Genomic DNA, 13,487 nt, shown 5'->3' on the forward strand with positions numbered 1-13,487 from the left:
ACTATGAGTTACCAAGTGACTACACTTGGTTGTAGTGTAGTCTATCACTGTGTTTCATCTTCCATACAAAACTGCTCGAGAGCATAATTTTTCTTAATGTGTTGTAGGCTAAAAATGAACCCTCAAGGGCTTCCATTGCTCTCCTTGTTGCCAGAGCAACAAAGCAATGCTCACCTGAATTTCTGCCACTGTAAGTATCAATTTACAAGCCCAGATGAAGTTTGTGTTGCTCGCAGGTGTCACTCACAGCATTTTCACTACAAGCCACATTTCTAGTGGGAAGGAATGCCAGGAAAACTCAAGAATATCAGTATTTCTACTTGGTTATTGCTCCTCTTAATTGAACTGTTTCCCTTAAAATATCTTGACCAAGGACATTCAAAGGGAAAGGGTAATACTTAAATCTGCTATATGAAACCCAGTGCACTACGAAGACTTTGTTCACCAACTCAGAAGAAAACTCTTTAAAAATCCTACTCAGAATCTTTCCCAAGAAATTCCTTCCTAAAATTCTTTGTGGCAAGGAGATAGGAGGTTCTGAGGTGAGGGGAGCAGTGATGAAACTTTTTAACAGCATACAAGTTGTTTTCACTTTCTGAATTGAAAAAGGGTTTATTGTTTAACACTATCCATCCAAAATCCATACAGTGTTTCTGTTTGAAACAAGTGACAGAAGCATAACTTCTATTGCCATACTGTAGGAAAAGGAGGAATACAACTCTGAAGTTATTTGTTAAGTGTAAAACCAAAGCCAGGAGGACGACGTGGAACTCTTAATTAAAAGATATTAATAAAGAGACATGGAAAATGGAACACTGAGAAAACAGTTAAGCTCTATGGCTTATTTAATGGAATTCTCAATTTTTCTCCTCTTAGAAACAAAGAGGCAAAGGAGAAAGGAGACAAGCTCAAAAGTCCTTCCTGTTTCCAACTTCAAATTCCACGAGAAATCATTTTCAGATGTTGGATCACAGCATCAATTATTTTACTCTACCGAGCCAAGCAATCTGAAAGTGCAAGAATTGAAAAGAAAACCACAGGCACTTCCAGTCATGACGCGAAAGACATAAGTTAGTTAAATAAAAAGCCCCCACAGTGTTTTATTTTCACACACGACGTGCACCTCTGTAAATGCACCACTCCTGAAAAAAAAAAAAAAAATCTTTCCTTATTCCATGCAGAGTCAGATGCAAAGGCAGTGTGAATCACAGAGCTATACGAAGGGATCTTGGGTAGAAAATTGTCTAGGCAAGGGATTGAGAAATTCAGAGCTAAGCTTTTTTTTTTTATTTCCTCATTTCCCATACAAGATATACAAACTGCTCTGCTATCAAAATGAAAACAAATATTTTTTTTCTTTTTTAAAATGTATTAAAAAATGCTCAGCCTTGCACTGTTTCTCTTCCCAATCCAAACACTCAGGCCAGTGTGACAGAGAAGCCTGCAACTAGAGAAAAGAAAAATTATCCTATCTGCAAAGAAAACACCTCGTTCTGACCTCAGCATGATGATCTGCACTTGCAGAATGGAAGCCTGGTCAAATACATCCTCCCCTGCTCTCTCCCACTATTGTTTCCAGTCCCACCACGTGTTTGTTTTCAGCCAGGCAGGACGCACACACTTTTCATTTGATTGATGCCAAATTGAACACCTCAAGCTGAAAAACAAGCCAGCATAAAGACTTTCACTTCACAGCCTGTCCATAAAGACAGGTACTTCTCCTTTGAATTTCTAGGTTGCTGAGCTCAGCCAAATTTAAAAAAGTTGTTATATTTATTTTGTTTTCTTTCTGTTACATGCTCTCTAGAAATACAGCAGAACACAGACCTTGCTGTCTTGTCTGTCCATACATATGCAGATCAGCCTTTTCTAAATATCAAACTCGGAAAAAAACCCAACAAAACCCCACACGAGATGGGGGGAAACTGAAAGGTTTCTCTTTTTTCTTTTTTTTTTTTTTTTTTTTTTTCTTTTGTGCACCAAAGCAGAAAGTCATGAAGTATTGATTTTTATAAAATCCCAAAAAATTCAAAGCCAAGTAGTTCCATTTGGTTGTATGGAGCATCTTTTGTGCTTCAAGACCAGTTCTAATCCACACACTCACCAGTGGTGAGCATCCTTGTAAATTAAGAGAGGTAGTCTTGTTTTACTCTAAGGCTGAACAAGTTTGTTTCCCAGTTTTCACCACCTTGGACTATTCTTTACAGCTCTCAGGGAGGGTGACCCTCTCAAGTGGCAGCAGTGATCCTGAGGGAAAGAAACCACAAACCAGCATTTCTTCTTGGTCTCCCTTGCTTTTTCTCTGCTGCTTAAGTCTGACTTTTCTCCCTCCCCCACACCATAACCACAGTTTCAAAATAAATTGATGTAAACAGAAAACAGTATTCATTTAATGCAATTAATAAGAAAGATTATTATTTTTTTTCTCTTTTTCTACAGTCAGGGCTCGATTAGTTAGAAAATACTGACAGCTCCTCTTTGTTTTGTGAAAGAGAGATGGGCAATTTTGTTCAGACAGTGGAAGAACATCATGGTGTGGTTTTTTTATCTTTTTTTTTAAACTTTTTTTCTTTTTTTTTTTTTTTTTTAAAGAAGGTACTGTAGAGAGCATAAAGGCTCATTGTACTGCAGTAGCAAATCCAGTACCGTAGCACTTCAGAGGTGGTTAACAGTGCTTTGGTTCAGAACCGGTGTTAGAAAATAAAGCTATAAAAGTCACGATGCGGAGTATTTGGTGGGATTTTCAACAGCATTTTGTAGGAACGTAGAAGGGACTGAGGAGGCATCGGCTTCTTCCCCTTGGCAGAGCTCTTTGTCCTTGGTCCCATTTTTAAGTCTGTTTTTGGGGTCCAGCCTCTCATTTCCACCGGTGGCGCACGAGGGAGGACTCGTCGTTGACCACGTCGTTGTCCGTGTAGCGGTGCTGGCAGCGGGGCGGGATGAGCAGCAGCACGATCAGCACCAGCAGGATGATCCCACACAGGCTCATCAGGGCGTAGGAGGCGATCCAGAGCACGGGCTCGTGGAAGGAAACGCTGGCGACGCAGTTGCTGGCCACGTCTGCTGTGGTGAAAGGGCCCTCGAGCTCCGAGACGGGCGAGCCGTCAACTTCTGGGAGTTACAGAAACAAAAGCATCAGGACTGCAGACACCAGTTAAAAAGTAATTGTACATCCCTCTCCCTCTGCCACCACACATCTCAGCACATTCGTGTTATGCCACAGTTCTCACTGCAATAAAAACCTGTCCTAGGTTTGAAATGGGTGTGTGTGTTCTACTCCTATCTGTGGGGCAGTTCTCTGCTGTTCATTGGGCAGTTTTTTCTTTATCTCTTCCACAGCCAATCCTCCCTCCAGGAGATCTCTTCTGTTCATGGGCCATTAATTATTAATTATCTTCTGTCCATGGCCAGTGAGTGTCCCTGCATGGCTGAGAAAATTCCATCATCCCATGGGGAGATGCTCTGCCCAGGGGAGGAGCCAAACATTCCTACCTGGATACAATCTGACCTGGGAACAGCACAGCAGCCTCTGCCCCCTGCATTCCCAAGGGAGCAGCTTTCTTCCCCCTGCATTCCCAGAGGAGCAGCTTTCTTCCCCCTGCATTCCCAGAGGAGCAGCTTCCTTCCCCCTGCATTCCCAGAGGAGCCCAGGCCCATCTCCCCCAGCCCTGGAGCTCCAGAGGAAAACTCCCCCCTTGTGCAGGATCCTGCTCCAGCAGAAGCACAGCTGGCACTGCAGGAGGGCTGAGCCACCCTGGGATGGGACTGAGCCACCTTCCTGACCCACGGGGGACAGGGCATATTCTGACTCTGGCAGTGTTTTTTTTTTTTTTGTTTATTTGTTTGTACTATTGCATTTGTATTTTTAATTTTCCTAGTACATAACTGTTATTCCTGTTCCCATATCTTTGCCTGAGAGCCGTTTAATTTCAAAATTATAATAATTCAGAGGGAGGGGGTTTACATTTTCTATTTCAGGGGAGGCTGCTGCCTTCCTTAGCAGATACCTGATTTTCAAACCAAGACAAAAAAGCAAGAAACTCATCCCTTTTATAAAAAGGGATTCTGAATCACAAGGAGACTGTGACTCTCCCATGTCTCCACAGGCTGTCTAGGAGAGGACAGGCATTTCAATCCATCAAATCCCAAACCACTGGAACACTTCTTTGCCTCTGCACTAATCTCTCATAAATATAATTTTAAATATCCTACAACATCCACCCTGGTGTAGGGCAGGGTTTCTGCTTGTTTCTGGATTTCCAACAACTGGAAAAGCATCTTTGATCGTCTGTGTTTTCTGCCTTCCCAGGGAGCAGCAGGAAGGTTCATCAGCCTCACAGATACCTGAAAGGACTTTATCCTAAACACAAGGTGCAGTGTGGAAAGCAGCACAGACCTTCTTGTGGATGAAAATCCAGAAGGAAGGGGTGGTGAGGCAGGAGAGCTGGGTGACAGCTGTCCACAAAAGGGGAGTGGAGGAGAGGAGGGTCAGTGTCAGGAGCGAGGCACAGGGACATGAAAGAACAACAGTGCTGGGCCAGGAGAACTAACCCAGCAACTCAAAAATGATGACAAAGTCAAGACAAGAAGCAGTCATAATTCACTTCCCTAGTCAGCCACTTCCATGACACATTTGAATATTTTTTCATGAAGGTTTCAGTTTTAACTGTCCTGCCTATTTCTCACACATTTTACATACAGAAACACTCTTGCCTGATTGGAAGTGATCCTATCTACTAAAAACTGTATCTCTTATTTTCACATATCTTAGTCACAACTGCTGAAACCACATTTAAAGAGATTACCATAAACTACCCCCTTGGGAGGAAGAAGGGAGCCTGGATTTTGCAAAGGTGCCATTTAAGGTTCTTCAGGTTTTTAAAGAAATGCAGAATAGATTGGTTGCTTTATCTGCATAGATTTTGGTCATCATTCAGTTCCTGGCCTCATAAGACCTTGTCTTATTTTAAGATTTAGGTTTTGTTAGATTTAATTCCATTTAATGGTGGGCTGGTGTTGAAAGGGACAATCCTGCACCCTCACTCCTGTCCCTCACAGCCCCTCTCGTGTTGGTGGAGGGAATGGGAGGCTGCAACTCGCAGATCAGATGGGAGACCAACCTTCACAACAAACAAAATGCCCAAACAAGGAATTTTCTGTGGAATCACTCATCTGAAGCAAGCCTTTCTCCACCCCTAAGTGTGGGAAGACTCCTTGAGCAGGAATATGCTGTGAGAGCAAACTGGGGGCACCCGAGGCTGCACCCACGAGGACCCTGGCACTAGTGAATAACCAAACACCCACTCCCCAAACTCATCAGATGGTAAAATTCTGCCTAGAAGGTCTGTGGAAGAAATCCCTTTTGTCCAGAGCCCCAGGACTGCACTTTGCAATTATTTCTTATGCAATTATTTCTTCTGGACATCTCACCCCCTCACACCATTGGTTTATCTCTATGAAGTTCTGCAGCAACACCAAACTCAGCCACATGTGACACCAATTTGAAATGCAAGGCCTAAATATCATTACTTATTTGTATTTTGAAGAAGTGGGGGGAAAAGAAAAAGCAGGACAATTTTCCACCTTGGAAATAACTTTGAAAATAAACAGTCTCTAATTATTCATTATTTGGCTCCAGCACAATAATTACTCCTATTAAAGAAGACAACACAAAACTGTTGCCATAGTGGCTGACATTTTAAATTGCATTTTGAAAATGCTTGATAACAGCACAGCCTCTGCTTTCTTCCCTCCAAAAGGGAAAAAAAAAAGTTTTCCCTCACACTCTTCCACCCCCAGAGAAATTGAGAGGAAATTTGCCTAAATTGTTCAAAGAAGCCCTTAACATAAACTGTCACACACACCAGTATATTACACATTAACTGAATTAGAGGATTTTGATGTATTATTTTAGAATATCTGGTGGTACCTAACTACAGTACTTGTGTAACCTTGCATAAATGAGATTTTCTTCATTTTTGATGATTACAGGACCAAAAAGGTGCCTCTGGAAAAATGCTATTTTCTAACATTTGTGTAGAACTCAACACATGCTAGCTCACCCACTTGGGTGGTTACAAAGGCAGTAAACCTGGAATTAGATAAAATTAATCATAGAATTGTAAGGTACAGCTTGAAGAAGGCCCCGGGAAGTCACCTAGACGAGGTTCCTGCTCAGAGCAGGACTGTCAGCATCAATAGATCAGTTCTGTGGCAGATTTATCCAGCCAGGCCTTGTAAAACCCAGAGGATGGGGACCCGTTTCAGTGCTGTACCACCCACCTGGTGAAGAAAAAACTCCCCCAATGTCCAACATTCCTGAATGTCCCTGGTAGATGTTGTTCTTTATTAACTAATTTCATTTTCACTTGCCTTGGCTTGCATTCAGCTTAGGGCCTAGTAGAACCCCAATTCTTTTCCCACAGGGCTATATTTTTTTATTTTTCTTTTTTTTTTTTTTATTTTTTTTTAAATTTTGTTTAGAAAGGGACCTTAAAGATTATCTAGTTTAAACCCCCTGCCATGTGCAGGAAATTTTCTATTAGACCAGGTTATTCAAAGTCCCATCCAACCTGGCCTTGAACATTTCCAGGTTGCTTCACTAGAACCAATTCTTTGATCTGAACGTCCTGTCTCAAGAAGGGACCTGATCCAAAAACCTGTCCTAATCATCTTGTAAACACTAGGTCATCAACAGGCAACTCAAAATTATTTGTCTGAATAAGTCTTAAAGGGTTTCATGTAATGAGGAAAAGGCAAATTTCCTGCTACAATGGAAGAGCTTCCTACAGCCATCTAACTTTCCTCATTTTTGGTACATCTTGGAGAATGAAAATGGTCCAAGGAATAACATGGGATAAGCCAATTCTCATGTTTTGCCAAGTCTGAAAAGTAACCTGGAAGTTCAATGAAATGAAGGTTTTTAGTCCTGTTCCCATAATTTTTGTATCCATCATGTACAGCTCTAACACCTCACAAAATTAACTTGATTAAATTTAATGTTCACACTAAGAAAGTGAAAATCATTGCAAAGCCACACTGAATGGTCTTTAACATTCCTCTGTTTCTGAAGATTGGAGCCACCAGTAATTCAGTTGAATTTATGCTCACAAGCTGGCTAGGAGGCTCCAAATAAATGCCATTAACACAGTTGCTATGGAGGGCAGGGCTGGCCTCTAGGGGAAGCTCCATCCCTCATCCTGCACTCACAGATGTGGCTCTCTCATCAAAGTGCTGTTAAAAATGGAAACCACAAGCTGTGAAGGAGTGAAACTCAGCATAACTGGCGCAATCCAGCAAAATGTCATTTTCCTCGTGTGAGTGGAGCCTGGCAGCTCTGTGTGGCTTGTCTCAGCTGATTCCTCAGGAAGCCGAGTTCCCGTGATGCTGGGTGAGACATGTGCAGAAAATGTGGACAAGGAGACAAGGAGGAAATAGCTTGGAGCACCAGCTGGGTGTAATCACATGTCCAGGCTCGTGAAAATTCCAGTGGCAGCTCTGCTCAGCAAGCTCAGTTCTTCCTCTCTGGCAGAACTAGGTGAAGTGGCCAAACTGCTTGCAAGTAGCAATACTAACACCAAGGTGTTGCTGTTGTGGTTCTCAGATTATTCTTCTCAACAAAGAAGGGCTGGCAAAGCAGTTCTAATGCTCAGCAGCTGCCTCGTGTCCCCTGTTGACCTCACAAGGTCCATGTGTTCTGTCAGATGCCCCTTCCCCCTCCACTGATGGCTGCAGCAGGACAGGACAGGAGGCAGCTCCACGCTCGCTCCAGCCGCAGTCAGGAGGCACCAGGAAGAATGAAAGGCAGGAAAACCTGGCCTGCAGTATTTGTCCAGCTACACTCTCCTGCCAGATGCATTCAAAATGTGTCTTTCATCACTGCCTGGCACCTCACACATATCAATATTCAGATTTTCTCTGGGAGTGAGCTCAAAACCAATTGTCGGAATCTGAGGTATTAATGATTCTGAGATTGTAGAAAGTCTCTGTCTTTCTGCCCCATTGCCAAAGCAGAAGCCATAATTGGTCTGTGCTGGTTTCCAGGTTGTTTATTCTGTTTATCTCTCACATGTTCTGCTGCCCTGCCCAGCTCTGTCCTGCAGGGCAGCGTGTGGGGCTCTGCCCTCAGTGGGATGTTACAAACATTAAATACCAGAAACTCCCTGGGCTGGATTTACAATAACGTGCCAATATCTGTCACCTACGTTGGACAGTGTGTCCCCAGCCTGAACCAACAGAAAAATGCCAACACCACAGTGAAACATGGAGGGCATGAAGAAGGAGAAAAAGGACAAGACACACCCAATTTCCTCCATCTTGTCCCCTTTGGACCCCTCATCTAGAATCCTAAAATTTTACTTTTGCACCCATGCCACACTTAATTATTACTGATATAAAACACTCAGAGCTGGTAATTCACCCTGTAAGATTGAAAACTCTTTTCCATGGACAGAGATCACAGCCAGTGTCTCTGGGGGCTCTGTCCAGGGGGGTTCCTGACCCCTGCCAGGGTCCCAGACCTGCCAGGGCAGCCAGAGGGAAGCCCTGGACTCCCACAGCCAACAATTCTGAGCTGGTTAACAATGGAGAGATTAAAAAAAAAAAAAGCTTTTAAACTTCTCTAAAGCTATAACTCAGCCAGCCAGTATCTCTGTTTTTCCCCCCTATGATTGCATTAAGCACTCCAGTCCTAACTACCTTTACCTGCTCTAAGACCTTAAAGAAGCACTGCAAGTTCCAGTTCTTTCCTCATGCAAACCTCAGGTGAGACAACGTTTTTCAGGGCACAGAGACCTGTTTGGGACAGAGACCTGAATGTGGGTGCACATCCTTCCCCTCCTCTCCCACTTGGAGGTTCTTGTGATGTCAAAGCAATGTCTGAACAACAAGGGGAGGAAACCCCAAAACTTTTGGGTTTTAGCCACCCTTGGTGAGAAAAGAAAAATCATGACATTTAACCAGCACAGTAAAATCAGCCAGAAATGATGAACTTTTTCACATCTCCTCAGCACCCAGTTAATAAATTAATGGCTTTCTGCTTACAATGAGAAAAATGATTGTTTAGAATTAGCACAAATGCTGTAAGTCTTAATGTGAGTCCCATTTTCACCTCAGCTCTTTCTTTGCAAATTTCTGAGGGGTTGAACGGGCTCTATTTTACATTTAGAGAAAAGTGTGAGTAAGGCACTTCACTGCACACTGCAAGAGTTGGTTGAAGAATCCATTTATGCACAGCTCAGAGCAGGAACCCAAAATGAACCCAGGAGCCCAAAATGAAGCTGCATTAAAAACAGGGACTCATCTGATGTAACTGTTGGGGAAACTGCACATACAGACAGATGTCCCATAAAAATCATCTCTGTGAGAGGGAAGAACCCAACACAGATACCCAGAGCTGAGGCTGATTCACTTCATGCCAAATAATAATGCAATACAGTTTTGGGTTTTCTTTTTTTTCCCCTTTCCTTTGAAATGTGAGCAACTTGGAATGTCTTTAAAATACACCTTTCACACTGCAGGAGTACCCACATTTTCTGCCAACAGATAAGTGGCAAAGGTGTTTCTCTGAGTTTCTTTGCTCCCCAAATCCTGAGAAATTTTCCTCTTACCTGCACAGGGACTCACTGCAAAGCCCACTCTCCTCTGGGCTCTGTCAAAGATGACATAAAATCCTTCCATGACTGTAGCACCAATGACCAGAGCATTTGTGGAGGAGGAGATACCAAATCGGTAGCACTGCATATTATCTCCTATCAGAAGGATGGGTTGAATATAAAGCTGTTAAAAATAAAATAAAAACAAAAATAAAAGTAAATTTAAAAAAAATTGGAAGCCAGAGTGTAAAAAGCAACACCTCACAGCAGGTAGAATTTCAGATTTTTTCATTCTTATAGTCCAGGCATGCAAATTCCACTGGACATGGAGAATGGATAGGGGCAAACAGATTTTTGTACATGATTTAAAACTGGTCAAAGCTAACAGGCAGGTGGTAAAGAGGTAAAGCTCCTGGATTCTAAAATGAATTTGAACACAGTCAGTCACTACATGCAGGTCAACAGCAAATTCTCAAGATTCTCACTTTTTACCACATTTTCCATAAGGGAAGGATGGCTGAGGAAGGACTTGGGAGATGAACTCAAATTAGAGAATAATTAGTTATTAAAATAATTATTACGATGGAGTTGATTCAGAGAGCATTCAGTGTCAGATTCAAGGTTCTAGATTTTATAAATTCAAGTCACATTTCACCCCCTTTTTCCTCAGGGAAGATGAATGATTGCCAAGCTACATGATCAATACAGAAGAAGCTTATCATAAGGCTTTACTATATTTAAAGTTAAAATGTACTTAATAGGTTCATTCTTTCCATTGCTCTTGCCTGTCCCTTGAGGTAAAAGAATGTATTAGTAATGTTAGACAATACCAGCCTGTATTGCAACTTACTGTGGGAGGAGAAGCCAGAGAAGAAAAACAAAAGTGGCACATTATATTTGAAATATAATGGTATGGATGGAATATTAATAAAAGATAAACCAGTCGAGTTACAGAAACTGGTGAAGAGCTCACAAAGGGTCATTGTCAAGATTTTCATATTCAGAAGAAGTGCTCCAACTCAAAATGCCACGAGAAACAAATCAATTCCCTTCCCAAAATGAGAAGATCAAAACAAGCAGAGGCATTCTGTATTGACATCTGATGTGGCCAAAGCTCATGAAAGCAAAATAGAAACTTGCCTGTTTTTCCTGACAAATTGCAAAAAAATAATTCCCAGCTAGATGGACTGCACTGAGAGGGAAACTGTGCTTTGTCCCTTTCTTTTTTTGCTTTTGGGCTTGACAAGTTTGTTATTTTCCCTATTTAAAAATTGATTTTTAAAATCTGATTAAAAATGGTTTCCTTTGCATGCAATAAGCCAGTTCCCTGTTACTGCCAAAAATAGCTCCTATTTTTTAAGATCATGTGCTTTGTAAAATAAAAAATAAATGCACAGATGAATAAACAAAGAAGGTTGAGACCTGTGGTAGGATAGAGATCCGAAACGACCTACTGGAGTTCTCATCCCTCAGGTAAATGGAGAGTTTGGGAAATAAGGACCAGGGTTTTTCAGTTCTATCCCAGCATGCAAGCTGTGTGCCAGTCCAGAATTCAGAAGAGAATTCTTGTATCTGTAAAACAAAGCAAACAAAATTATGCTTAGAGATTACAGCCATTCTGATAGATCTTTGTGAATGATCACTGCCACTATTTGATCCTTCTTTCATTTCCATGGAGCAATTCAAGAACAGAAATCTGAGCTGCTTCTTTAAGGACCAAGGCAAAAACCCAAGCCCAACACTCAAACCAAGGTGTGTCATGACCCATCATGACCTGGAGAAGGGGGAAGAGGCAAAAGCAAGTTTATGTCTCCCTTCCCTCCCCATTTCTGTCCCATTATTTCCTTTACTGCAGTGAACACGTGGCCTCCCTGAGCAATCACTTCCACAATGGGATTTTACTGCTTCCCTCCCTCCCCTCTGACCAAACACCAATGGTTTTGCATTTTACATTTTATAAAAAACACAAACCAAAACACAAACCATGTGAATATATAATGAGATAATGAGGCCTCTCCGTTGCTCATGCATCTACAGCTCCTTACTCAGAGTTTTGAAGCCAAGGGCTAAGCCAAAAATCTCCTGGCATGTGTGGGAATCATTTGCTGTAATGGAAAGAAACCCACCTTCTGTCTCTTTTGAAGCCCTGTCACTCCCTACCAGTACAACCTGACATGCTTTTGAAATAAATCTGATTATCAGTATTTTGTAATATATTCATGAACTAACAAAATGAAAAGCCAACCCCTACAGAGCTTGTTTGGTGTTACGGTTTGACACTGGCACAATGCCAGTGCCTTTATGAAAATGCAATCTCTCATATGAATGTTGTGAAATGCAATGAGAACAGAGCAAAGCAGGCCTAAGCTTAATAACAGGGAAAAAAACTTTATTAAGCTACTACTATAAAAGGCTGCACTACACGCTAACTGGAACCAAAGAGAGAAGTTCTCTTAGGAATTCTGCTTTTAACCCCTCTATGTTCTCAGAGGCGTGTCCACCTTCAATTAGTCAATATCCAAATTAACCTCTTCCTTCTAAAAAAATTCTTTTTCCGTGTCAAACCACAACATTTGGCTAAGACAAACATCTTGCTCAATGTCCCTGCTCCCTGTAGCTGACCTGCTGCCAGATCTGAGCAAAACCCTTCCTCATTTTACTGCATTATTTTGGCTGGTTCCTGTTCCCCCAGAAAGCAGCAGAAGGGAGGAGGTTGATCTGAGGCTGCACAGCCAAAGCTTCCATCTGGGTGAAGGAAAAAGATGGAACCCAGCCTCTGCACTCTCCTCATTTGTATTTATCTGTGATATGGATTATTCTGTAAGCATCAGCTCATTCATTAAAATGTGACATTTTACAGGTGACAGGCACTCACCCTCGCCGCACACCTGCCAATGAAGTGTTTGTCAGGGCTGCACAGAGACTTCTTCCCATTTCCAGCTGCTCTGCCCTGTTCCTGGGCCCCAGCAAGACACATGTGAACAGGGAGATTTCTCACCACGAGCAAGCCTTTTACCCTGACCTCTCAGCTCATGCTGGAGTGCATCCCTTGGCACGGGGCAGAGCACTCCTCTCTCACAGCTGAGTCCCAGGCCAAACCTGCTGAGAAACACAGCTTTCCCTCTTTCCTTTTGGTCTTGAAGAGCAGATCTGAGAAAAATTGCAAGGTACCACTCAGCCAGGTCAGGCCAAGCCTATGAAGTGCTCTGTTTTAAGTGCCTGCTTTAATTTCCCAGAAAAACTGCTTAATGCATTGCATTTCTTTCCCTTCCTTCTGCACACTGCAGCAATGCATGTGGGAGATTTGAGTGCATGACACCCAAAAGGCTATTAAAAATAAAGATTTTAGGATTGTCTGAGCCTTCCTTCGTTCAACTTTCTAACTTAACTTTGTATTCCTGCTGTCCTGACTTCAGCTCAGTGAGGTGTAGTAGGTGCCCCCCCTCCCTGGCTCATTTCTGCCCATCTGCCAAAATCACCACCCTTCAACACCAAACTGCATCATAACAGCTGCTCTCTGAAAGCCTTCAGTTCAAATAATTTAAGTTTAAAAAACTATCTGCACCACTAAAGAGCATAGAGCTCACAGCCTTGTTTTTGAACTGAGCTGAATAAAGAAACGTGTCACACACAGTTATCCCAGTTTATCTGAGAGGGAAAATAACATCTGGCTGGGCTGCTCTTAACAAGCTATGAGGAGCAGGAACTTGTTAACCTGGCTCACCTGTGGTCAGGAAAGTGTGTCTGACTACAGCAGATCATTTTTTTTTTCAGTGGTACATCTCCTGGCAGAAGCACAGAGCTGCAGTACAATTGCTGAAAATATCCATTTTCCTGACATTGCTCCTACACAGCTGGAATCCCATCCCTGCACCCTGTAACTACTTTCTTATT

The 13,487-nt window shown here is 42.4% G+C and overlaps 1 protein-coding gene across 1 annotated transcript in view; it reads right to left on the reverse strand.

The window, feature by feature from the left end:
* Positions 1-582: 582 nt before the first annotated feature.
* BACE2 (beta-secretase 2) overlaps positions 583-13,487 on the reverse strand; it is a 53,365-nt gene continuing 40,460 nt past the window's right edge. The window contains exons 7-9 of the mRNA XM_021540335.2: positions 11,016-11,165; positions 9,609-9,777; positions 583-3,111 (exon numbers count right to left, since the gene is read on the reverse strand). Of these exons, the coding sequence (XP_021396010.2) occupies positions 2,858-3,111; positions 9,609-9,777; positions 11,016-11,165 (573 nt within the window). The 3' untranslated portion in view covers positions 583-2,857. The remainder of the gene's footprint in view (positions 3,112-9,608; positions 9,778-11,015; positions 11,166-13,487) is intronic.

This window comes from Lonchura striata, chromosome 2 (genome assembly GCF_046129695.1).
Source record: "Lonchura striata isolate bLonStr1 chromosome 2, bLonStr1.mat, whole genome shotgun sequence".
NCBI classification, from domain to species: Eukaryota; Metazoa; Chordata; class Aves; order Passeriformes; family Estrildidae; genus Lonchura; species Lonchura striata.